Here is a 26,138-nt window from a genome sequence, read left to right on the forward strand (position 1 = left end):
CCTTCCTCACCTTCGACATCGAGACCAGCTCCAGCTGTCGCTACGACTACGTGGAGGTATGTACGGCGCGGCGACGTCGCTGTGACATCACGGGCGGAGTTCCGCTTCTTCTCAATGTCACCACCGTCATTTTTTAAAAATAAGATACTAATTATTAAGCTAATGTCATAATTAATACTAATACCAATTAACTTCTTACCGAATGACCACAAATTCTTCTTCTTTTTCTTCTTCTTCTTCTCCATGTTCTTCTTCTTCTGAACATTATTTTACATGTATTTGGTTATATGATGGCTCCTGAAAGCCTGTGTTTGCGTATGCGTGGACCCTGCAGCAGAATGATGTGAGCGTGCCGTGTTTTCTCAGGTGAGAGACGGCTCCACGGCAAACTCCCCTCTGATTGGCCGATACTGTGGGAACCAGGAGCCGGACCTGGTCCAGTCCACGCAGAGGTCCATGTTCATCCGCTTCAGGACCGATGCGTCCGTCAGTAACCATGGCTTCACGGCGCAGTACGAGTCGGCGGAAGAAGGTTTGGAGCTTGGCTTAGCAGTAATCTACATTACCATGGCGTTGCCACCTCATTGTGTTGCCATGGTTCCGTGATAGCAACATGTCTGTATCATACTTTTGTGTGTGTGCGTGTGTCTGATTATGTGTGTGTGTGTGTGCTCTTGTGTGTGTGTTTATGTGTGTGTGTGTGTGTGTGCACGCGTGTGCGTGTGTGTGATCCCTGTACCAGGTTGTGGGGAAACACTGAATGACCCCTCGGGCACAGTCACCAGCCCGGGTCATCCCACCAACTATCCGCATGGAGCCAACTGCACCTGGTTCATTTCTGTCGCCCCCGGTAACATCATCCGCCTCTCTTTCACCTCCTTCAACCTGGAGTACCACCATAACTGTCTCTATGACTACGTGGAGGTGTACGACAACGGCACAGCTGAGACCGGGACGAAGCTGGGCAGGTACAACAGGCTCTTGTCTCCTCTGTTGCCTTGGAAACGATAAAGACCTTTGCTGCTATTGACTGCGTTCTAGAACTCCTTCTGAGCATCATCAGCAATCTGCAACATTTTTGACCAACTGCATTTAAAACCATTTGATGTTAATAGCTCCTCAGCCATTTAAACAAGATCAGCCTCTCAGTTAAACTACATTTAATGCTAATCGAGGCGGCAGTTGCCAGCACACTGGACTTGTATATGAGAAACAGAAGCACCCTTGAGTTAGATGGATAGATATTAGAATGACCCCTAAACTGGGATCAATCATGGCTGCTGCAGATTACTGGAGATTGCTCCAGGCACAACAGGAAGGTTTTCACCTTCAGCTTACTTTTATTTACTCATTTAGCAATGCATAAAGCTCTCACATAATAAAGTACAAGCAAGCTTGCAAATGGAAGGGCAACATATTCATATACGTGTATGTTAAAGATGTTTATCGTGGGTGTTGATTGCAGCCATTCCCCTGCACACCGGAAAAAGACAGTTGTTGTTGAGCGCTCTTTTTTTTTTTTTTACTCTGTAAATTTCTCGCGGGCAGGTACTGCGGGCGCTCCGTCCCGCCCTCTCTGACCAGCACGGACAACCTGCTGACCATCCTCTTCGTCTCCGACGCCAGCCTGGCCACCGAGGGCTTCTCGGCGAACTACGTGTCGATGAACGCCACCACGGGTAGAGTAGCCGCTGCTTTTGTGAGGGGGCGGGGTCTTCCGCTCCCCCCCCGACTCGCAGACTGCATACAAAAAATGATTGACTCGAAAGTGCTTCTGAGCATCGACCATAATGTCACCTCTTCAGAAATAGAATTCAGTTTAGTTTTTTTAAATTAAGTGTTACCCAAGATCACCATTAGTGAATATTAGGAGTGGATGCTTATTTATCGACACATGCCATGTTTGAACTTCTCGTTGGTGCCTTGCATCAAATCATTCCCTGTTAATCTGGCACTTGAGAAAGGTCAATGGTGACCATCCGCCCCTCTTCGTTGACCACGGCCTATAAAACACACGCCCCACAAAGACCTCCTTTCATTCCTGCAGCAAAGCATGCTGGGAATGTTTTCTTGTTATTAGACGCAGAGCAGAACAGTAAAAGAGCAATGGAACAGTGCATTGCTGTTGACAGTTGTCTGGAGCCACTGGTGCCGAATTCTTTTCCTGTGTGACTTTTAGAAAATTTGCCGGGGAAAAAAAAAAAAACACAGTAATTGCTCTGATTGCTCATAAATGTCACTGGCACAAACCTGAGATTACATGATCGAAAGCTGGCCAGGACATCTACCTTGGCTTTCAAGAAGCTCTGCAGGTCCTGGAAATGGAAACAAGATCACATGTCTCAATAGCCACTGTTCATTGTTGGGGACGAGTTCCTGTTCATTGACTGAGAACAGATGCATTGTTTCCATTGTATAGACTTTTTTGTGGGCTCACGTTTACGGGGACCTGTTTGTGGGGACTTGTTTGTGGGGACATATTTGTGGGGACCTGTTTGTGGGGACACATTTATGGGGACCTCTTTGTGGGGACTTGTGAGGACACATTTACTGCAATTGAGTAGCGTCTCCAGAATATTGCAGTTATGCCTCAAAATAACATCTCTGAAGTGATTGCCCGAAGCCTGTTTTACCCACAGTGACATGCCGCCACCGACCCACTCTGGTGCCAGAACGGCGAAAGGCGAATGGCGCTCTCCAGCCTCTCCACAAACGGCTTTTTGTGCCCCTTCTAAATGGCTAATCTGGAAGACACACAGGCACCAGAAAGAGGGAAATCGGCACCGGCTGTGAAACGCTTTTTCCACTGCGCTCGGACGGCGGGTTATTAGAGCACCACTCTCTCTCTCTCTCTCTCTCTCTCTCTTTCTCTCTCTCTCTCTCTCTCTCTCTCTCTCTCTCTCTCTCTCTCTGTATACTTGTGCCCAATCTGTGAGGCACCGTCCAAAACCCAGATATGGCTGGTACAAACAGTGTGTGTTCTGTGAGTTCTCACAGACAACCCAGTGTTCAGCCCCGTGCTATTCCTGTCTGGCCAGAAGAGCAATTTATCCCTGTGCCAGCTCTGGGTTTTTAATTGCTGCATCCACGGCAGTAAAGAAACCAAATGCCCTTCAGTTGTGACCGCAGCATTCTCTTCCCTCTCATTGGTGGACCCTCTCCTCTTTGTGCGGTGACCGCGGAATGCTTTGTCCTCTAATTGGTGGATCTTCTCCCTGTTATCTGGTGGCCACAACATTCTCTTCCGTCATTGGTGGATCCTCTCTTCCTTGTCTGGTGGCCACGGCATTCTTTGCAGTGCCATTGGTGGATCTTCTCCTCGTCGTCTGCAACCAGTGTGGAGCTCTTGATAGATGCACGTGCCTGCAGATAAGCTCATAAGTGACTAAGCCAAGCTGTGTCATTGACTCACGTTTGGGATGGTTGGCGATTTAGCATAACTTCCAACTTCAAGTTTGAGGTTTTAAACATGACTGTCCAGATAATTTTTTTAAAATTAAGTTCAGTGCCGAAAATCATTGCCAAAATTTGTGAAAATTTATGGCTAACCCTTTCATTGCCTTTAATTAAAATTATTCTTTGAAAATGCTTTAAACATTTAAACACCAGTGAACATCTTTTGCAAATAACCTGGAATATTTGAAAGAAAATGCATTTTATTTTGCCAGTATTCTCAATAAACTTCTTATTTTACATAATTGTGCATTTTGATTTTAAACATTGAATGTTCCCCTGAAAATTCTGAGAGATCTGCAGGACTGGTTTCAGGTATGATTCAAAGCTGTAGTTCCATAGTTATGACAAATTGCCAGCTCTGGTTGCTCTTGGCGACAAAGGTAATGGGTGATTAGTGCAGAAAAAATGAAAGATGAACGTGTTTCTCCCTCCCACCCTGCACCCCCCCCCCCCTAATCCAGACTGCAGTGAGGTGTTCACCTCCCCCACAGGGGTGCTGAGCTCCCCGAATTACCCCCTCAACTACCCCTTCAATCGCCAGTGCATCTACCGCATCATCGTGGGCGTCAACATGCAGATCATGCTGAATTTCACCGATTTCCTCCTGGAGGGATACACCCCGTACTGCAGATATGACTACCTGGAGATCAGGTAAGACCCCCCCCCCCCCCCCCGGGTCTCGTGGTGTAATGTTCTCCCTGAGGTGACAGTGGATCTTGATGATGTAATGTTCTCCCTAGGGTGACAGTGGATCTCGATGATGTAATGTTCTCCCTGAGGTGACAGTAGATCTCGATGATGTAATGTTCTCCTCAGGGTGACAGTGGATCTCGATGATGTAATGTTCTCCTCAGGGTGACAGTGGATCTCGATGATGTAATGTTCTCCTCAGGGTGACAGTGGATCTTGATGATGTAATGTTCTCCCCAGGGTGACAGTGGATCTCGATGATGTAATGTTCTCCCTGATGTGACAGTGGATCTCGATGATGTAATGTTCTCTCTGAGGTGACTGTGGATCTCGATGATGTAATGTTCTCCCCAGGGTGACAGTGGATCTCGATGATGTAATGTTCTCCCTGAGGTGACAGTGGATCTCGATGATGTAATGTTCTCCCCAGGGTGACAGTGGATCTCGATGATGTAATGTTCTCCCCAGGGTGACAGTGGATCTTGATGATGTAATATTCTCCCCAGGGTGACAGTGGATCTCGATGATGTAATATTCTCCCTGAGGTGACAGTGGATCTCGATGATGTAATGTTCTCTCTGAGGTGACTGTGGATCTCGATGATGTAATGTTCTCCCTGATGTGGCAGTGGATCTCGATGATGTAATGTTCTCCCTGAGGTGACAGTGGATCTCGATGATGTAATGTTCTCCCCAGGGGTGACAGTGGATCTCGATGATGTAATGTTCTCCCTGAGGTGACAGTGTATCTCGATGATGTAATGTTCTCCCCCGGGGTGACTGTGGATCTCGATGATGTAATGTTCTCCTCTCTTGCAGGGACGGGGGCTATGAGACCTCCCCTCTGATTGGGACGTACTGTGCCAACCAGAGACCGCCCCTGCTGGTCTCCCACAGCAACAGGCTGTGGATAAAATTCCGCTCCGACTTTTCTGCGACCTTTCGGGGATTCACAGCGCACTGGGATGGCACTCAGTCAGGTGTGTGTGTGTGTGTGTGTGTATGTGTGTGTGTGTGTGAAAGCACCATAGGAGCTGATCGTCTGGTTATGATAGAGAACCAGGGGTCAACAATAGAGGACCTCGACAGTTATCTTCCCTCGGGTGTCTGACCTATGACCTTTTGACCTCTTATGTCCCTCCTCCTGTCCGCTCCTCCCACCCCCAGGCTGTGGAGGGACCCTGACCACCAGCACGGGCAGCTTCTCCTCTCCGAACTACCCCCTGCCCTACCACCCCAGCGCCGAGTGCTACTGGCACATCAAAGTGAGCGCAGGCAGCCGCATACACCTGCAGTTTGGGGACTTCCACCTGGAGGCCAGCAGCAGCTGCGCCTACGACTACCTGGCAGTGAGTGGAGAGCGCTTTCGAACCCCATTTCCAACGCTTATTACACATGTATTATGTGTTATTATGTGCTAATAAGCGCTATTACGTGATTGCACAATGAGCAGATAGTGGTGGACTTTGTCTTAATAACGTGTTAATATTGGCGTCAGTGACTGATGAAGACATGTCTATATCAGCGTTATAACGTGTTAATGTAGACAACAGTGAGTAAGGGTGGCAAGTCTATACTGTGTATTGGCGTTAAGTAATGCCAATCAATGAGAATTGCTGAGATCAGCAGTCTCATGATGGTAATAACATGTTAATATAGATGTCGGTGTGTGAATAGGACTTGTCAGTGTTATAATGTCTTGAAGTAAATATTCAGGTGTGTGCGTACTGTTGGTCCGTTTATCAGTGGCAATAACATGCTAATAAACAGTGTTGTTAACTGGAGTGTGTGGTTAAATAATGGCCTGTGCGCACCTGTCTCAGGTGTATGATGGAAACAGCACCAGTGCCCCCGTCCTGGCCAAGCTCTGTGGGGCAGTGACCCCCCCTGTTATCAACTCTACCCGGGATCAGATGTACGTCAAACTGAGGACCGACAGCAGCATCGGAGCAGGGGGGTTCCTGGCCACCTACACACAGAGTAAGTAACTACCGACACACTGCCCCTACACACAGAATAACTACAGACACTCCCCTACACACAGAGTAAGTAACTACGGACACACTGCCCCTACACACAGAATAACTACAGACACTCCCCTACACACAGAGTAAGTAACTACTGACACACTGCCCCTACACACAGAATAACTACTAACACTCCCCTACACACAGAATAACTACAGACACTCCCCTACACACAGAGTAAGTAACTACTGACACACTGCCCCTACACCCAGAGTAAGTAACTACTGACACACTGCCCCTACACACAGAATAACTACAGACACTCCCCTACAGATAACATGACATGCCCTACACACAGAATAACTACAGACACTCCCCTGCACACAGAGTAAGTAACTACTGACACACTGCCCCTACACACAGAGCAAGTAACTACTGCAAAGGGAACCAACCCCCAACCACAGAAAAACCATCGCTTCAACTTCGAATGCAACACCTTTGAAACATAGCTGAGATGAAATGACTTAAGACAATAAAGTTAACATTTTAAAGATCCTTCCTGATTTTCCTCCAGGTTCAGTTGCATACGTTTGAGAGCTTCACGGATGTGTCGATGAATTAATGAAACAGATTCTTCTCCTGCAGAATTATTGAGTATGGGATATGCGAGCATGTCTGGAAGCTCATACAGGATTTTTTGGAGCCAGGAGTCTGTGCCCAGTTTGGCAATAATGTTGTTTTTTCAGTCAGCTTCTTTTTTTTTTTTTTTTAGTTTATTTGGAATGGGTTTCATTCCTCTCTTCTAAAATTGAGTTAAGAATGTCTGCTAGACGGGTAGTACACAGACCGTTTGCAATGCTCGGTTTAATTATTTTGGGGCAATCCACCTCAATAGAAGGCTCCTCCTGTGCAGCACAGTTATGCTGTTAATTGTTTGTTTTTTGTTTTAAAAAAATAAAAACTGAAACCCAGATCAGATTGAAACTGGAAGAATCTCAGTGGTGGCTTCCCAGACATGGATGAAGCCTATCGAGTATCAGACTAAATGTTTTATTTTTTTCAATGGAAATCTTCACTGAATTTTTAATTTAGGAGACAGTTAAACAGTGAGATTACTTGTTTCCGTAACATCTGGTGTTTAACCTCGGAACGTGTGGATTTGACACGAATCTCGGAGACCACAGCAGCCCTCGAATGCTGTAGCTGGTGCTGAACAGATTTAATTCTGAACGTGTTTTAAAACCTCTTGCATTGACCGATGCCTTTTTTTCCCCCCTTGTTATCTGAAATGGCCCATACAGAGACTGTTAGTGAGGCCGGTGGGGAGGTGTAGACAGTGGTAATGTACGTTATATGCACATTGTGAATTGTTTACTGGCTAGCGGTTTTTGCGCTTTATTGAGTTGCAGCGCTGTTCTTTGCCAACCCAGATTCCCCTTTGGGGATCGATAAAGCAGTTACCCATCAGTCTTTGGGATTGCTTCAGTGATAAGACCGGGCTCAGATGGGACCCTGTGGATCACTCTCAGTTCTAGGTCTGATTGGTCCAGAGCAATGGTGTGAGCTTCTGATTGGTCAATGCAGTGCAGAGCTCTCAGGATGGAGGATATATTGATTTAATTAATGCCAGGTGGCGATGGAAGGGGGGTGAGTTACAACAAAGGTGCTCAACATCTAAAGCGCTTCATCAAACCCGCTCCATTCCCTCCTGGTAACAACATCCGCTTGCTGTTATTGATCTGTGTGTGTGTGTGTGTGTGTGTGTGCCTGTGGGTGTGTGTGTGTGTCAGCCTTTGTGTGTGTGTGTGTGTGTGTGTGTATGTGTTGGGTAGGGTACAGTTAGCTGTGTGTGTGTGTGTGTGTGTGTGTATGTGTTGGGTAGGGTACAGTTAGCTGTGTGTGTGTGTGTGTGTGTGTGTGTGTATGTGTTTGGGAGGGTACGTAGCTGTGTGTGTGTGTGTGTGTGTGTGTGTGTGTGTGTGTGTTGTGTGTGTGTTGTGTGGTCAGGGTAATGTTATGTGTGTGTGTGTGTGTGTGTGTGTGTGTGTGTGTGTATGTGTTGGGCAGGGTACAGTTAGCTGTGTGTGTGTGTTGTGTTGGGTAGGGTACAGTTAGCTGTGTGTGTGTGTGTGTGTGTTGGGTAGGGTACAGTTAGCTTGTGTGTGTGTGTGGTGTGTGGGGGTCAGTGTGGTGTGTTGTGTTGGAGGCAAGGTACAGTAGCGTTAGTTGGATGTGTGGTGTACAGTAGCTGTTGTGTTTGGGTAGGGTACAGTTAGTTGTGTGTGTGTGTGTGTGGTGTGGTGTGTGTGTTTTGGGCAGGGTCATACAGTTAGGGCTTGTGTGTGTGTGTGTGTTATGTGTTGAGTACAGTAGCGTATGTGTGTGTGTGTTGTGGTAGGCAGGTACAGTTAGGGGCTGTGTGTGGTGTGTAGGGTCGTTATGTGTTGTGGTGGGTGTTAGCTTGCATTTGACGTGCGGTAGGTCTGGAATCGTGGAGGCACGGTGTGCAATCAGTGACGCAGTGAAAAAGAATGGCACCGGCGGCCATTGTCCGGTTTCCTTGGCGACAGGGCCAGCTTGAGGGGCTGCAGTGAAGCTGAGGAATTCCCAGCTGCGGCTTTACTGTCCTGGCCAGCCTTCTTCTGGGCTGGAACGATCCTGTTTCCTTTTGTTTCTACACCACAGTGCCTTGAAGAGCCAACGCTTCCTGTAACTGAAAGCCAGCGTCTGCCATCTTGGCTCTGGGCCCTGTCCCCTCTTTGTTTCTGCGGCTGCGATTGCAGATCAAAGCTAACGGCCATTGCACTATGAGGAAAACTGGCCACATGGTCCAAATAGTATTCTCCTGGACTGCCCACACTTTAACTGTGATGAGGGGTTTTTTTTCGACACATTCTGATAACCCTCAGGCTCAAGACAGGTCCATCATTGCAGGTCCAAGTGCAGTAACTTTTAAGCCTTTGAAGAGAAGATTTTTTAGATTTTTTTTTTTTTTCAAAATTCTAAGTCAGTGTTCTCCACTGCTTTCAATACCAGTTCTGATTGCTACAACAGCATTAGAATGTTCAGCTAAGGACATTCTGTTCACATATTTGTAATCTTACACCATAAAGGGATAAATCTGATGGTGGAAAAACACAGCTTAAATTAGTTTGAATAAAAATAAACTTTGTTTTTTCTTTTCTATTTAAAATGGTTGTTGCTGTGTAAAAAGCACAGTAACAGCCAAGCCGTGGTTGTAAATATGTCAGCTTTTAAAGTGTGTAATCTTCAGAGGTCTACAGTAGTCAGACAGTCGGGAAGTCATGTGAACTCCAACCTCCACATTTAAAAATCCCATTGTGCCACTGCCCCCTTGCTGTTTTGGTCATAACTCAGCTTTCTCTCTTTCTCTTTTCCTCCCCTCTCTTCATCTCTCTCCCCCCTCCCTCTCCCTCTCATCTTCCCTCCCTCCCTCTCTCTCTCTCTCTCCTCCCTCCCTTTCCCTCTCATCTTCCCTCCTCTCTCTCTCTCTCTCTCTCTCTCTCTCTCTCTCCCTCCCTCTCCTTCTCATCTTCCCTCCTCTCTCTCTCTCTCCCTCCCTCCCTCTCCCTCTCATCTTCCCTCCCTCTCCCTCTCATCTCCCTCCTCTCTCTCTGTCTCTTCCCCCCCCCCCCCCGCAGGTTGCCAGGGCATGGTCTTCGCCAATCAGTCCAGGGGTGTGATTGAGAGCCTTGACTACCCCAACAGCTATCCCCACGCCTCCAACTGTAGCTGGACCGTCCAGGCCAGCATGGGGAACACCGTCAACTACACCTTCCTGGCCTTCAACCTGGAGCACTCCACCCCCTGTCGCTATGACTACCTCAAGGTGAGGCCCAGAGAGGTCCGACAGACAGACACACACATACAGACAGGCAGACAGGCAGACAGACAGACAGAAAGTCTGAAAAAAATCTATTTTACACCCCCCCCATAAGGTTCACATCTTTCATAAGTAATCACTTAATGCTTTATTATTATTTTTTTTTACAATTCTTTAAGGTTTATTTCCTGTACATTACAATATTTCAATACTTTATTAAATAGGAGATTTAAAAATATGAAACTGTCCCAGGAACAGGTAGGCTTGGAGCACAATGACTTTTTAGATTGAGATTTTAGCTGCCGCAGATTTAGAGATAAGAGGACAATTTCGGGGGGTCTTGAATGCCCTGCCACAAAATGTTGAATGGGGACCTCATGGGGACCCTCTGCAGTGCTTAGCTGGAGTTCCTCCTGGCGTGAGTGTTTGTTTTTGTTTTTCCTTTATAAACAGAATGTCAGATCTAGTCTCATCCTCATATCTATGGTGATAGATCTCCGGTGATGTCATCGGTATTTGTACAGCTGCTGTAGAGGATGCTGGGTAGCCAGTCACTCCTCAAAGACAGAATGTTTAAACAGGAAATGCACGATGAGGCTATTTTCAACCCCTTTGAATTGCGCACTTTTTGGTCACACAATCGTTTACACACCGAGACACTATGCTATCGGTATCTTCTCTCTCTCTCCCCCTGCACACATTCACGCACACACTCACACACGCACGCACACACACGCAGAGTATCTGTTGCAGAGGAAAAGGAAGTGGATGTATTATAAGTGCAACTTAACGGACAAAAGGAGGAGGAACACCTGCAGTGAAGCAGAAGGAAGTTTGAGCAATAGCAAGCAAAAAAAAAAACAATGCTGGCAGGGATCCAGTGTTTGAGTCACTCTGTAGTCCTCAGTCTGGACTATAAGTAGGCTTCAGACTACATGGTTTAACCTTGAGATAGTTCACACTGCAGGATACAGGGATGTGGAGCTTTTTATAGTCACACTGTGCAATCATTAAAAATGTTTTTTTTCTCAGCCATTTAATGGTTTGCAGGACATGAAGAGGCCTCTGGCTTTACTTTAAAGTGGCACAGTCATTAAGAGCTTTTAGCTGGCAGTGTTAGGGGGTCATTAGGAGGTTAGACTTTTTCTGGGGGTGGGAGGGAGGGAAGATTTCACTGTCTGGTTCACTGCTCGGTTCACGGTGTCTGATGCCGGTGTGGTTTTACAAAGACTTGAATGTCACCTTTGGCTCGGCTTTCCTGTCACCGGGGCAACCCAAACACACCGCTCATGATCCTGAGTTGTCCGTTGGAGGCTCTTGGAGCCGTTAGTTTGCCGAGGCTTTGAACTGCAGTCTTCATCTTCCTCTCTCTCTCTCTGTTTCTGACCGTTGTGGCAGTTGGTTAGCCGAAGCTTTGAACTTCAGTCTTCATCTTTCTCTCTGTCTTTCTGTTTCTGACCGTTGTGGCAGTTGGTTAGCCGAAGGTTTGAACTTCAGTCTTCATCTTCTGGTCTGTTTCTGTCGCTGGGCACCTCTGAAAGTCTGAATCGCTGCATTTTTTGGCCATACGGGCTTCCAGTTAGGGTTAATGCTTCTTTTCGCCGGCACTGACTCTTAAGCCTGTCAGTTATTCTTATCCTAGCCTTATTCATCATCCTCAGCACTATGCTGCTTTTTATCCTCTGCAAAAGCACTTCACAAAAAAAAAAAATCATGTCTGATTGGTTGTAATCATACCTCTAAACAACCCGAATGACCGTTGAATCTTATTTTATTTATTTGCACAATAAGACAGAAAATCTGTTGATAGATTTTTTAAAATACGTATGCAGGGCAGGTAAAAGAAGAGCTTGTATATATACACTCATTACGATAACGAACATGAACATGTAGATCATACATAAAGTACAGCATTCCCATTATATGGTCTGTAATTACAGGACCGCACACTGGTATGAAGAGGGACAGACTACGCGTCGAGCCTGCTGTGAAGAGAATAAAAACATCTAAACATGAGCTTTACGCTGTTAATTACACAGCATGCTCACAGTCACATACTTTTTAGTGTGCGCTGGTGTGGGCTGGGGTGCATTATGGGAAAACGAAAACCAGCTTTCTCACGATCCTTGCGTGGGATGCGGTCCCACCATCTGGTTGCGTTCCCCCCCTCCCCCCCTCCCTGGATGTAATTTCCCCGCCTCTGTTCCTCGAGATCAAAAACGTTTCTTTCGAATGTGCGTTTCTTCAGCTCGACACCATCACGCTCCTGATGGAAAACTGGGGAGGGACACGCCCTCTCCTAATTTTGGGGGGAAGGTTGTGTGAGGGAAGCCATTGTTGCGGCAGCTTGATGGCTACATGGATTCTGTTTTATTCTATTCTATTCTAATTAATCTCAGAATCAACATGTTGGTCAGTATTGGACTTGTCAATCCTAGACAGCAGGGTTCTGGTGTACCAGACCAGACCAACAGAGTGCTGAGCGGGGTTCTGGTGTACCAGACCAGACCAGCAGATCACTGAGTGGGGTTCTGGTGTACCAGACCAGACCAGCAGAGCACTGAGTGGGGTTCTGGTGTACCAGACCAGACCAGCAGAGCGCTGAGCGGAGTTCTGTTGTACCGTACCAGACCAGACCAACAGAGAGCTGAGCGGGGTTCTGGTGCACCAGACCAGACTAGCAGAGCGCTGAACAGGGTTCTGGTGCACCAGACCAGACTAGCAGAGCACTGAGCAGGGTTCTGGTGTACCAGACCAGACTAGCAGAGCGCTGAACAGGGTTCTGGTGCACCAGACCTGCCAGAGTCGGCTGCACTCACACGTCCAGCGCAGATGACGGGTCTCCTTGTGTTTCTGTCACCTCCTCTGAGAGGTCCTTCTGCACTCAGGCCATGAGAGCTGCAGCAATAGCAACACGTCCTCACAAGACGCACACACACACACACACTCACACTTACACACTATTTCCACTTTCCATAACAGCACCTCGTTTTTGTCAGAACTTCACAGCTTCTTTCACCAGTTGGCAGAGACTGAACTCTGCAGAGTCAAAATGTCGTCACTAACACTTGAGATGGAAATTACTGGTATAATCCAGACTGCTGCCTTTTTTTGTTGCATTTTTTAAATCTTGTAGTTTATTGGATTTTTGTTTTGTTTATTGCACCTCATGAATACAACAGAAGTGCCTTTCTTACCTAATGACAGTGGCTTGAATTTTCCGCTCCGCCATTACTTACAGTCATTTTGTTTTACGATACTCAGTTTAATTTCCAACTGAAACCATATAAATTTTGATTTTTTCATTAGTGCTAAATTATTGTTAACTTCTGTTGAGTGTGAAGTGTGTCATGGCCAGCTCGAAAGCGATGGCCAAAGGAGGGAGACCACATGTTGAATAACCAAAACGGTGAACAACAAAAACTTTTTTTGTTTGTTTCAAACATTACGAGGACAGTCCTGGTATTGTGATGATGCAGCAGCTGGACCTTCAGTCCTCCAGAGAGTCCGGCCCTCCGACTGCTTCACCGCATCCTCTCTTCTTCTCTGGTTTCAGCTGCACGACGGGCCGAACGAGCAGGCCCCTCTGATTGGCTCTTTCTGCGGGAACACGCCCCCTCCGCCCAACACCACCACCGGCTCCACCCTGCACGTGGTGTTCCGGTCCGACTACTCTACCGCACTCTCGGGCTTCCAGATGCTCTGGTACCAGAACGGTAAGCGAACCGGAACCAGAACTCGTGACCAGGAACCCAGGAGCTGACCGCAGGCTATGCCACTTAATCCAGTCACTATTTGCCAATAGCTTGGAATTGAGTCGTGCTGTCTTTTGAGGTGCTGTAGATACAATACTGTATGAACAGAGTTCGATGACGACAATAATAATGATGATGATGATGATGATGGTGATGGTGATTTCACATCTGTGTACGGGGGATCTGCACTGTCCCAAAGAAAGATGTTCCATGACATCACCCTAGGCAACTCTGGATGTAATTAACCAGTTGTTCCCATGGAAACATGGAAAGGGTAAACAATTCCATCTGTGTGTGTGTGTGGTGGGGGGCGGGGGGGGGGAGGTAAGAGCATGACACTTCTGCATGTAAGGCCTGGATTCAGTCAAACCTGTTCTTTTCTTACCCCTATGGTAAGGGAATATATTCCAGTATTATGTAAATATGTGGACTTTTTGAAAAAATACACCACCAAAATGCATTCACACCCATGTATTTTGGATATTTGCCCATATATTGTGAAGCGCTGGAATATTTTAATAGTATATTATAATTTAATATGTAATGAGTAACATTTTAAATTTAAGTGCTAGCTTTTCTCTTCACCGTAACGCTTAATTTTTCAAGGTTGCTTCTCCAGACAGGAGGAGGAACGGCACACGCCGGAAGGGGGGGTTCAATTTGGTTAGCCGGGACAACGGTCATGTGCTAATCCCATCCGAGCGAATAGCTCTCTCTCTCTCTCTCTCTCTCTCTCTCTCTCTCTCTTCTCACTCTCCTCTCTCTCTCTCTTCCTATCCCTCTCTCTCTCTTTTCTCTAGCTATTTCTCTCTTTTCTGCCTGTGGTTAGTTTGTTAATTGGTTTTTCTCTTTCTGTTGCTTGTATATTATTTTTGTTTTGTACAGTAATTTCTGTGGTTAAACAATGTCCCAATAAAAGGGTTTTTAAAATCTCACTCTCTCTCTCTCTCTCTCACTCACTCTCTCTCTCTCCTCTCTTTCTCGCTCTCTCTCTGTTTCTTTTCCTCTCTGGTTCCTCCCTCTTTATTTTCACCGCTTCTCTGTTTGTTTATCGTTTCCCCTGGCAACCAGTCAGCAGACTGGCGGGACTTTTACTCCGTTCCCTTTCGTTTTTCTTCACACCAGAATTTGCAGGGGGGGTCAGATCTGTGACCTTTTAGAGGGAAAGGGTCTCTGGTCTTCAGGTTGTCAGGCCTTCCAGCATGCCGCTGTGGAAAAATGTGTCACAGTCTCTGATTCACTGGGACTCGAGGATGTGGTTGGGGTGATTTAGAACCCCCCCCCCCCACCCCTTAAATTTATTTACCCCATTCATTCCTGCATCATACCTCAAGCTTTGTTTGCGTTCAGTTAATCGTGAGCCGCTGACTGTAACCAACCCCACGGTGATTGGTTGCAGATGTCGTAGCTGGAGCAACTGAAACAGCAGGGAGTGTCTGCAAACAACAATTGAATTACAAAACTACAATGGAGTGCAGTGGAGTGATTGGAATAATTAGGGACTGTCTACAAACTACTGCACAATCATAGGAGAGAAGGGATTCCCTGCTTTTTTTTTGTTGTTTTTTTTTTTTGCGTGCCTATTTAGAACACCAGCAGTAGGTGTTTTTTTTGTGAACAGTACCCATTGTCTCACAATGTTGGGTTAACCACTAGTGTCAAAACTTGCCAGTTATTTTTTTGTTGACTGAGACAGAGGGGGAGTGACTCATCCTGGCCCTTCTCTCAGTCCTTGGGTGGGGCTGCGGCTATTTTTGCTAATGATGGGTGGGCAGGGCTTGAGGGTGGGGCTTTAGAGCGAGGCTGCGGGAGCGGGGGCGGGGGGTGGGTGGGGTGGCTATGACACTACAAGAGGCACTGCGGGCTTCAGACTGCATGTCTGGGTGGGACAGTCTTACTGTGTTTCTGCATTTCTCTCTCTCTTTCTCTCACGCTGTCTCTCTCTCACTCTTCCTCTCTCCCTCCCTCCCTTTCTATCTCTCTCTCCCTCCCTCTCTCCCTCCCTCCCTCTCTCTCTCTCCTTCTCTCCCTCCCGCTCTCCCTCTCCCTCTGCACTCTATCTCTTCCTTGCTGTCTCTCTCTGTGGCTGCGGACGTCATGGGTTTGAGTCCCTCTTACGGCACAGCGGTCAGTCAGAGTCCTACATCCTGCACTGCAGGCCTCCTGAGTCCCTCTGTGTATACAGTAAACGTACACAGCTGCAGTTCTGCCACTCACCACAGGGGGCGCTGTCAGCAGGATCAGCTGTGCCTGTGCGGAGAGTGCTGATGTGGGTTCGATAGCCCTCCTCAGTAAAGGAACCAGGCCAGGAAATGTAATATCTGTGAAGGCCTGCAGCGTTTGCTGTTTCTGCCTCTGACGGTTTTAGGGAGCAGGGAGTTGAACCACGGGGGGGTTTGTTTTTAAAGGCAGTTTGATTTTAATCACACCAGATTCTGAGCAGCTGAATGAAAAAAGCGTGTGGGCGCTTGAGACATTAAATCCGCCCCTTTTTGGTGTCCAGCGAATGGGACGTCCAGGAGGATTGGGATTTCACTGATCTTGAGCTGCGAGGAGGGGGGGGCTGTACTGTGGGTTTGGGGGAAAACAGAGTCTGTTCTTTAGTTACATAACCCAACGTGTGTTCTTTTAGCACAGCTTGTGTGTGTGTGTGTGCGTGTGCGTGTGTGTGTGTGTGTGTGTGTGTTTGTGTGTGTTTGTGTGTGTAATGACCTCGGGTTGAACCCCCCTGTCTCTCCAGTGTTTATGTGATACGGTCCATCAGACAATCAGATGGATTTCTCTTGCCTCAAGGCACATCAATGGGGGAGCTAAGGCGGTTTTTTTCTTTATCACAACTGACTTATTGTCACATGTGTGTGTCCCATCAATCTACAGTACAGCAGCACACTGTCTCTCTGCTCCTGACGAAGGACAGTTTCTATCCGTGTTATTTAATTTAACTCCAAAAAGGGTTTCATTGATGTTGGAGAACAGCGAGGGCCAGTGTGTCCCGACTGGCTGACGCAACGCCCCTTTCTGACGGAGGACTCAAAAGCAGCCGCCCTGCTGTAGGGCGGAGCTCTCAGGGCTGTGCGGGGCTTCCTCAGTCCTCACTCAAAATGAATCATTGTCATCGTTAACCCTTTGAAGAGTAGGTGTTTTTTTGGAATGTTTTTTTTCTCCCCCCCCCCCCCCAAAAGTTCTATGTCAGTGTTCTAGAACTCAAGCATTGTTTGCACCTATGATAGAGGGTGATGATTTAGTCTGAAATGACTCAGAGGCAGGTTTTGTTTCAATGATGTGATTTCGATCACTTTTTTTCAGTTAGCTATTTTTTTTAAATCTTATGTGTCACACGTGACTTTGTTGTTCCTCTGGTCTTGAGATTTAGCCCTCTGACTCTGTGTCGCCCCCCGCAGGTTGTGGCGGCGATCTCTCTGGGCCCAGCGGATCCTTCAACAGCCCCGGTTACCCCGACAGGTACCCCGCAAACCGCGAGTGCCTCTGGTACCTACAGACCGGCCTGGGCACCAGCATCCAGATCACCATCCATGAGTTTGATGTGGAGTACCATCCCGACTGCTCCTATGATCTGCTGGAGGTAACGCACAGCTGTCTCTGTTTCTCCTTTTCTCTCTCTCTCTCTCTCTGTCTCACACAGACACATACACACACACAAAAAGAATAAATCAGAATAAATCAAGTGACTGCTTAGCTTGTAAATTATCTGACAATTTAGATTTACGGTGAAGCAAATGTTCAGCGCTTATGTGCACATCTGGAACCCTCTCTCTCTCTCTCTCTCTCTCTCTCCAATGCTTGTAGAACAGTTCTTTTTTTTGGAGAGGAGAGGATCTTTATTTCGTGACACACGTGGGATCAGACCGTCGTGTTGGCGCAACTTATTCGGAATTGATTACGTGACCCTCGCTGTGTCCGCTACGCCCAGGCTCACCCGCCGCCCCGTTAGCCGAGCATTCTGGGAAAATTGCATCACCTCCCCGTCAGCTGCTGTGTTCTTGGTGTAAACATTGACTGACATGTTGCCTGGCGACAGAGTCAGAAGGCCATTCTGTTGTCCCACCTCGTCTACGGATCCTGCAGGAAGAGGATGTGGCACCAGCCCCGGCGGCTGCTCTGTGTCAACTTCCTCTTTGCTTCCTCCGTCCACTGTGGCCAGTTTCTCAGGCAGCCATACATTAGCAGTGCAGTGCCTGGAAACTGGGCGTGAGCTAGTCCACTGAAAAGGTCTCTCAGAACACACGTGCTGTACATTGTACTGCCGCCATTTATCAGGAACTCTTATGCAGCGCGACTTTTGAACATCCATTTGTAAAGCTAGATACATACTGAAGCTGTTCAGGTTAAGTGCCTTGGCGAAAGACACAGTGACGGTGCATGCATACTGTACATACGTGTAGATACATGTAACATAAAATAAGGCGCCGAGTATACAGTACATGAAGGTATTAACAGGCTAACTCTCCCAGGTGGCACTGATGCCACCGAGGATAAGGGCTGATCTGGGAGGGCGTTCAGTAGCTGGAGAGACTGGCTTGGCCACACAGGACACACTGTAGAGAATAAAGAAAGGGTTCTTCTCTGAAAATAAAGCAGCCTTTTGTTTTGTCGGGCCTGATATGGAGCCCTGGCTCATTTCCACTGACGTGGTATCCTATTGAACAGTGACTGTGGTGAGTCAAAATAAAATGGCACCTCTGGAAAAGGATTCCTGGCGTTTGATTGGCTGCAGGCCCGCGGTATGGCAGACAATGATGGCAGGAAACGATTACTGGAGAGCAGGAAAAAGATAAAGGATATTGTCCTCATTCAACGCGCGTGTGCGCGCGCGTGTGTGTGTGTGCTTGTGTGTGTGTGTGTGTGTTTGTCTGTTTGGTGGGTGGAGAAGCTACTTTGCGAGTTGTTTTTCATCTTTGGCAGTAACACACACACACACACACACACACACACACACACGCACACACACAGCTGGCATGGGGTTGCTCAGTCCTGTGGAATGCTGACTTCCACTGTAAAAGTCAATGGAGCCACTGGGGCAGAAATGAAGGGCGAATCACAGCTTAGGGGGGCGATTTATTCATCCCCCTCTTCACCCCCCCCCCCCCCCAGCCCCGAAACAGTGGACCCCCCCCCCTAGAGCTCCAGGGGCACGCCTCCATCCTGGGGGCTGTGGAGCCATGCCACGCCCTGGCCTGTCCCAGGGTTTCACTTCCCCTGTCATGTGATCATCATCCACTTCTGCCCTGACTGCCAGCATGCTCCTCGTGTTTCTTACTGTGGAAACCCTCTTATTCACCACACACACACTCACACACACACACACACACACACACACACACACACACACACACACACACGCACATACACACACTCACACACACACACACACTCACACACACATACACACACTCACACACACACACACACACACACGCAACCACACATTTGCTTTCTTACACACACCCCAATTTTTCAGTTCCTGACTGACATGATAAAATTTATATTCCTATGAACCAAAACCCTTCTAATCTCAGCACTTCCTTCTCATTTTCATGCATAGTTTATGAAAACCAAGTAATGCTGCAGATTAACATACGATGCCATTATTAATGTTTAGTGAGACATTAATTACTTCACTACTCTGGAACAACACAGCTGGTTTCTATATGATGCTATTATTAATTTTTTTAATGAAGTATTAATTAGAGCTCTGAAATAAAAGTATAGATTAGCATATGAGAATGTTGTTAATGCTTAATAGAATATGAATTACTGCACTGCTCTGGTCACCTCCCTTCCCAGCATGCCTCAGGGTTGCCTGTGTGCTCTCTCCGCAGGTGTACGGGGGTCCCGACCTTTTGGCCCCCCGCTTGGCCCAGCTGTGCACCACGCGCCCCCCCAGCAGCCCCCTCCACGTGTCCAGCACGGGGAACCTGGTGACGGTGCGCTTCAAAAGCGACGCCTACATCAGTGGGCGGGGCTTCAACGCCAGCTGGCAGGAAGTCCAGGGAGGTAAGCGTGGGTCAAAAGTCCCCCCCCCCCAAAAAAAAAAGTAAGAAGGAAAACACATTTTGATGTTTTTTGTCTTCTGAACCCAACTTCAGATACTCTGCTTTTAAACTTTTAACTTCCTGTCATTTCCTTTATCTTTTACTGAAGTGACACATTTAGCCTCTTCCTCTCTCTCTCTCTCTCTGTCTTTCCCTCCCTCCCCTCCCTCCCCTCCTGCAGGCTGTGGGGGTATTGTCACGGCCCCCAGCGGAGAGATCCATTCCCCGGGTTACCCCAATAACTACCCCAACAACGTGGACTGCTCCTGGGTGATAAATGTGGACGATGGCCATCGCGTCCTCTTCAACTTCACCCTGCTGGAGATCGAGCCTCACTCCTCCTGTTTGTGGGACTACGTGGCTGTGCGTCCTCCCTCTCCTCCGAGATTCAAACCTGCAACTTCTTAGTTACAAGCCCAGTTCCCTAAACGTTGTACTGCTCTTCCACCTTGCTAAACTCCCCACCCCCCGATCCTAAACATGCCCTAATTAGCTACATTTCCTTCAGTCTACCAAGCACGAAGTATATCTGCCATATACCACCCCCATCTACCACAAACAAACACAACCTCATCGACCAGACTCTCTCAAACCCCAGTGTACCCCTCATCAACAAAATATCTTAAAAACCCAGCTATGATCAGCTGGGATTCTAAGATAGTATAAACTGTTTTTGACACTTCTAGCTGGTCATAGCTGGCCTGTTGCTGGACAAAGCTGGTTAAAGCTGGTTAAACAGGAAGAGTAAGCTGGTGACCAAATTGATGGACTAGTTGACTATCGGCTGGTAAGTCAGTGGATTGCTGGTCAATCAGCTAAAATCAGCTCAATCAAGTATGAAAAACACAGCTTAAACCTGTTTGACCAGGTTTAAGGTGTAATTTTCAACAGGGTAGAGACCTGGTGACTACCACAGTCCTGAGCTGGGGCTCAGCATGGAAAATGATGTGTTTTTTTCCATCTCATTGTTGGAGTGTTTTTCCACTCTTAGTTAATCTGTGCCTGTCCCAGCTTTGCCACCCTCCACCACCCCCCGCCACGCTCCAACACACACACACAAACACACACACACGCACACCAGTCTAGTCAGCCTTCCCCAGTACTCCAGGAAATATGTGGTTCCATTCTTCCTTCTCTCTTTCTCTCACTGAGTCACTCTCTCATCACCCCCCCTCCCCACCGTCTTCTGCGGTTGGAGTTTATATTTGGGTTAAACGTCAGGATTGACCGTTACGAGGAGAGGCTGTGCAATCCCATTGTGTTCTCTCACATTTATCGTTTTCTCTCGCCCTGTCTCTCTCTCTCTCTCCCCCCCCCTCCCCACCCTCCCCAGGTGTACGATGGCCCCAGTCAGGACTCTCCTCTCCTTGGACGGGTGTGCGGTTTCAGCCGGCCCGACCCCATCACCTCCACGCAGAGAAGCATCTACGTGCGCTTCCGCTCCGACTCCAGCCGTAACCACAAGGGCTTCAGCGCCCGCTTCTCCGAAGGTGGGTCCCATGTCACATGACACAGCACTGAGTGCTGAAGGTGGGTCCCATGTCACATGACACAGCACTGAGTGCTGAAGGTGGGTCCCATGTCACATGACACAGCACTGAGTGCTGAAGGTGGGTCCCGTGTCACATGACACAGCATTGAGTGCTGAAGGTGGGTCCTGTGTCACATGACATGGTGCTGAGTGCAGAAGGTGGGTCCTGTGTCACATGACATGGTGCTCAGCACCTGCTTCTCCAAAGGTGGGTCCAAGAGGAGGGTCCCCACACCGCTTAGTCTTAGTTCTCCGCCCCCCTGGGGACCAAAAAATGCAGTTTCATTATTTTGAAACTGTTATGTGCATTAAAAACGTGACTTCATAACAAGTTGCTATATTGAAACTACGACAGCAGTCCCATTCCATCAATGTTTATGCCACCACCAGTCAAATTTCACACTATGTATCACCAGCACTGTGCAAAAACCTTGTATCTCCATTTATTTATCTATTTTTTTAAAACACGTACTCAGTTATATTTTTGATGTCTTTGCCTGTTTTTCAGCTTGTGGAGCTACCATTGTCAGCGACGATGTGGGCGGAGCCATCGCGTCACCCCGTTACCCGTACACCTACCCGCCCAATCAGAACTGCAGCTGGATCATCAAGGCTCAGGAGCCATGTATGTGACATAATGGCCTCCTCCAGTCTGCTGAAAACAGAGTCCACTGTGTTACACTACTGTAATTCAGGCCTGGTCTACGTTCTTCTGAACAGAGGTTCCACTGTTGTATTGCGCAACGCGGAGCCTAGTCTCTCCTGACTTGAGATTATTGGTGTTGTGCTGGTCTGGACTTTTGTGAATGGACATTTTTGCCGTTAGACTTCATCTAGCTTGGCCAATGGTTTCCTTAGTGATTCCCACTGTCGGGCTGAACTAGGCTTAATTACACAGTATCCTGAATTTTTAATCCCTGCTATAAAACTTGGTCTGGCTTGGCTTAAATTCTCCTGACTGGAGATTCCTGCTTTTTAAACTATTCTCCTGGATATAAATGAATCGAATGCTGCTGTTTTTACTGGGTCAGGCGTCTGTCTGTTTTTGATGACCACCCCTTTGTGGTCTTGAATCTGACCATTGTTCGCATGGAATGCATATGGCATGCCTGGTGTTCCGTTCGGACAAAGGCATTCTGTTTTGCTCTATTTCCAGTTGTAAATGCCATGAACTGTGAAAGGAATCCGTAATTTAAAAGCATAGATCAAGGTTTTTTGTCTGTGAACCTCATTCAGTGATGAGTGGACACTTTCAGAAGATAGGGTTCCAAAAGGCTCCTCTATGACTCCATGGTGGAACCCTGTCCAGTTCAGAGGGTTTTTTGTCGGGCTAAATATTTCAGTCTGGGAGCTTTCACACCTTTCACACCTACCACAGAGGGTTCCATAAAGAACTAAAATGGGTTCTACGGAGACAAGCTAAGGAACCCTTTTCTTCTGAAGGGTTTTTTTGTTTTTATGTTGCTTATCTGCTGAGGTCTCCCAGAAGAGAGCCCATAACTATAAACTATTAAATAAAAACATTTTATTGATCATAAATGCAACTTCATACTGTATGTTGGCTAATTGCAGACAGACCAAAGGGATTTTATTTTTTCCTTTTGATTCTCATTTTCTGAGGCATGATCTCAAATTGACTCACATTTACATTTGTTGACCCGTAACTTCATTTAGGCTGTTTTTAAAAAACGACCACTATTTTAACCCTTTGAAGAGTATGTTTTTTTAGAAACTCAGTGTTCTGGAACTCAGTCTGCTTTCAATTACCAGTAGTGATTGTTACATCGGCATTGGAATGTTCAGTTACCGATTAGAACCTTCTAATCGCGTATTTGTGACCTTGTGCATTAAAAGGGTCAAACTGCCCCGTACAAAAGGACGCAGAGCAGAGGTGATGTCACTGTGTGTAAGTACACAGGACTGCAGGAGAGCTGGCCATCCTCCGGTCGCAATTCCGATCCCACGCAGACATTCCGGAATTCCTCCCGCTGTACTCTCACACACATATTTACGCTGTGGCTCCCAGCGGTCTCTTCAGACATTGGCTTCGGGCTTTCAGTGTGCTCCCGACAGACGGTCCCCGCACTGTTCTGTCTGAAAACTCCCTCATGCTTTTGTCCTAGGTGAACTCTTATAAAAAATTTTAAAAAAAGAGTTTAGAAAGATAAGTTATCAGAAACCTGCATGTGTCCCCGGGAGTCCGTTTGGACGTGGCACTGCCGACATTATCGTTAGAATATCTGATAGCTATAAAAATCTTTATCTCTACTTGAGGTGCAGTTAAAATCACTTTCAGTCCTTACCACATTACCTAACAGTTAGGTTCTTAGGTTAAAGCAGTGGGTTCCCTCGTGGAGTGTAAACCTGCAACCTCTGTACCAGATCACCTGTAGCGTGTTGAGAATATAGTGAGGCAACCATGACGTTTGTTTTCTCACTGTATAATGAAAAAATTGCAGCCGTTTTACTAACACACACACAACAGACTAACCTGTCCTCTGCCTCCCCCCCCCCCCCCTCGCACAGTCAACCACGTGACCCTGTCCTTCACCGACTTCAACGTGGAGAATCGCAACGGCAACTGCTCCTCCGACTTCGTGGAAATCCTGGATGGAGACAACTACCAGGCCCCTTCAGTTGGTGAGCACTGCAGGGTGCAGAGTCGCGGGCAGGTTTCTCTCAGTCAGAACAGCTGCGGTACAGGTGCAATTCAGACAGGTTTCTCTCAGTCAGAACAGCTGTGGTACAGGTGCAATTCAGACGGGTTTCTCTCAGTCAGAAAAGCTGCTGTACAGGTGTAATGCAGACAGGTTTCTCTCCGTCAGTAAAGATGCTGTACAGGTGTAATTCAGACAGGTTTCTCCACATTTCTCTCACTCAGAACATATACTGTACATGTATAATGCAGACATGCTTCTTAGTCAGATAGATGCTGTACAGTTGTAGCCTAGACAGATCTCACATGGTATTTATGTCACAGAATAATAATGCAGAGAGGTTTCTCTCTGTCAGTAAACATGCTGTACAGGTGTAATACAGACAGGTTTCTCTCTGTCAGTAAACATGCTGTACAGGTGTAATGCAGACAGGTTTCTCTCTGTCAGTAAACATGCTGTGCAGGTGTAATGCAGACAGGTTTCTCTCTGTCAGTAAACATGCTGTACAGGTGTAATGCAGACAGGCTTCTCTCTGTCAGTAAACATGCTGTACAGGTGTAATGCAGACAGGTTTCTCTCTGTCAGTAAACATGCTGTACAGGTGTAATGCAGACAGGTTTCTCTTCTTTGAAACACGCCCCGCAGAGTTGTAAACAGATGTCCCAATGAGCTTCTCTGAACCCCCATTACAAAGGCTTGCCGTTTCCATGGCAGCTGTAACCCGGAGTCTGTCGTCCTCTCCGGCAGTACCAAATCGCACGTCTCTCCCATTGTTCCCCCGCTCGCTGTTTCTCTTCTCCCACAATGCAACGGTGCGGTGAACGCTCACTCAGACAGTTGGCCGTCTGTGATGGGGCTGCTGCCGGAGCTGGTTAATGTGTCTGAAATCCAGATGGAGAATCTCAGTGGACTTGTGGCCAGTGGCTGGCAGCACTTGGTACAAATACACAGAGCGTTTGGCAGACTTGGCTCAAATGTGCGCTTCAAATGCTTCAGATGGCCATGAAATTTTATAACACATCTGCCAATTTCTGAAAAGGAACAATCAAATAACAAAAGAATTTTGTTCTGAATGTATTTTCTTTATAGTAACCTGCAGGAATATTACTGCTGTCAAAGTCAAAGTGTCAAAGTGTCAAAGTGTTTTTTATTTGTCAAGTGCACAGTATAACACAGGTCATTCTGAGCAAAGAAATTCTTGTGACATGGCAGGCAGCAACTACGTAGAAGCAAAAGCAAAATATCGAAAATATCTAAAATATATCAAAGAAATATCACACATAATAAAAATACACATAATATTAAACAAAGTGTTAAATATTAACAGCAAATAAGTACCAGCCTGTACAGATGGGGGATATGGACAGTGGGAATAGGAGTATTAAATATTTAAATATTAACCATATATAAAGTGCAGGAGTGCTGATGGATATGTGCATAAGATTGTACATTGAACGTACATAGCATACACAGGAGGACATGTGATCAATGTGATCCCAGGGATTTATGTTGCTGGTTGAGAAGCCTGATGGCCTGAGGGAAAAAACTGTTTGTGAGTCTGGTCGTCCGTGCCCGGATGCTCCGGAAGCGTCTGCCAGACGGCAGCAGTGAGAACAGACCATAGCCTGGGTGGCTGAAGTCTGTTATGATTTTCTGTGCTTTCCTGAGGCATCGTGTGTGGTAGATGCCTCGCACAGATGGGAGGTGGCAGCCAATGATGCGCTCCGCTGTCTTCACCACCCTCTGGAGGGCTTTGTGGTCAGCAGCGGAGCAGCTGCCGTACCAGGCAGTAATGCAGCCAGTGAGGATGCTCTCGATGGTGCACCTGTAGAAATTGATGAGGGTCTTAGCAGACATTCCAAACTTCTTGAGTCTCCTCAGGAAGTATAGGCGCTTTGGGCAGTTTTCACTGCTGCGTCTGATTGCCTGGACCAGGTGAGGTTATCATTTATGACCACACCGAGGAACTTGAAGCAGGAGACTCTCTCCACTTCAGCTCCGTCGATGTGAATGGGGCGTGACCCCCCCCTGTCGCTTCCTGAAGTCCACGATCATCTCCTTAGTCTTGCAGACGTTGAGGGAGAGGTTATTGTCCTGGCACCATGTTGCCAAGACACTGACCTCCTCTCTGTAGGCGGTCTCATCGTTGTTGGAGATGAGACCCAGGATGGTGGTGTCGTCTGCAA

The 26,138-nt window shown here is 47.3% G+C and overlaps 1 protein-coding gene across 1 annotated transcript in view; it reads left to right on the plus strand.

The window, feature by feature from the left end:
* The window catches only part of cubn (cubilin (intrinsic factor-cobalamin receptor)), a 69,237-nt gene that overhangs the window by 17,200 nt on the left and 25,899 nt on the right, over positions 1-26,138 (plus strand). Inside the window, exons 19-34 of the mRNA XM_064334135.1 lie at positions 1-56; positions 367-532; positions 743-968; positions 1,549-1,679; positions 3,918-4,107; positions 4,965-5,125; positions 5,313-5,494; positions 5,969-6,125; positions 9,775-9,962; positions 13,513-13,672; positions 17,113-17,294; positions 19,552-19,726; positions 19,946-20,127; positions 21,098-21,254; positions 21,804-21,920; positions 23,822-23,935. The exon at positions 1-56 is cut by the window's left edge and continues 123 nt beyond it. Of these exons, the coding sequence (XP_064190205.1) occupies positions 1-56; positions 367-532; positions 743-968; positions 1,549-1,679; positions 3,918-4,107; positions 4,965-5,125; positions 5,313-5,494; positions 5,969-6,125; positions 9,775-9,962; positions 13,513-13,672; positions 17,113-17,294; positions 19,552-19,726; positions 19,946-20,127; positions 21,098-21,254; positions 21,804-21,920; positions 23,822-23,935 (2,544 nt within the window). The remainder of the gene's footprint in view (positions 57-366; positions 533-742; positions 969-1,548; positions 1,680-3,917; positions 4,108-4,964; positions 5,126-5,312; positions 5,495-5,968; positions 6,126-9,774; positions 9,963-13,512; positions 13,673-17,112; positions 17,295-19,551; positions 19,727-19,945; positions 20,128-21,097; positions 21,255-21,803; positions 21,921-23,821; positions 23,936-26,138) is intronic.

Source organism: Anguilla rostrata, chromosome 4, assembly GCF_018555375.3.
Source record: "Anguilla rostrata isolate EN2019 chromosome 4, ASM1855537v3, whole genome shotgun sequence".
Taxonomy (NCBI): domain Eukaryota; kingdom Metazoa; phylum Chordata; class Actinopteri; order Anguilliformes; family Anguillidae; genus Anguilla; species Anguilla rostrata.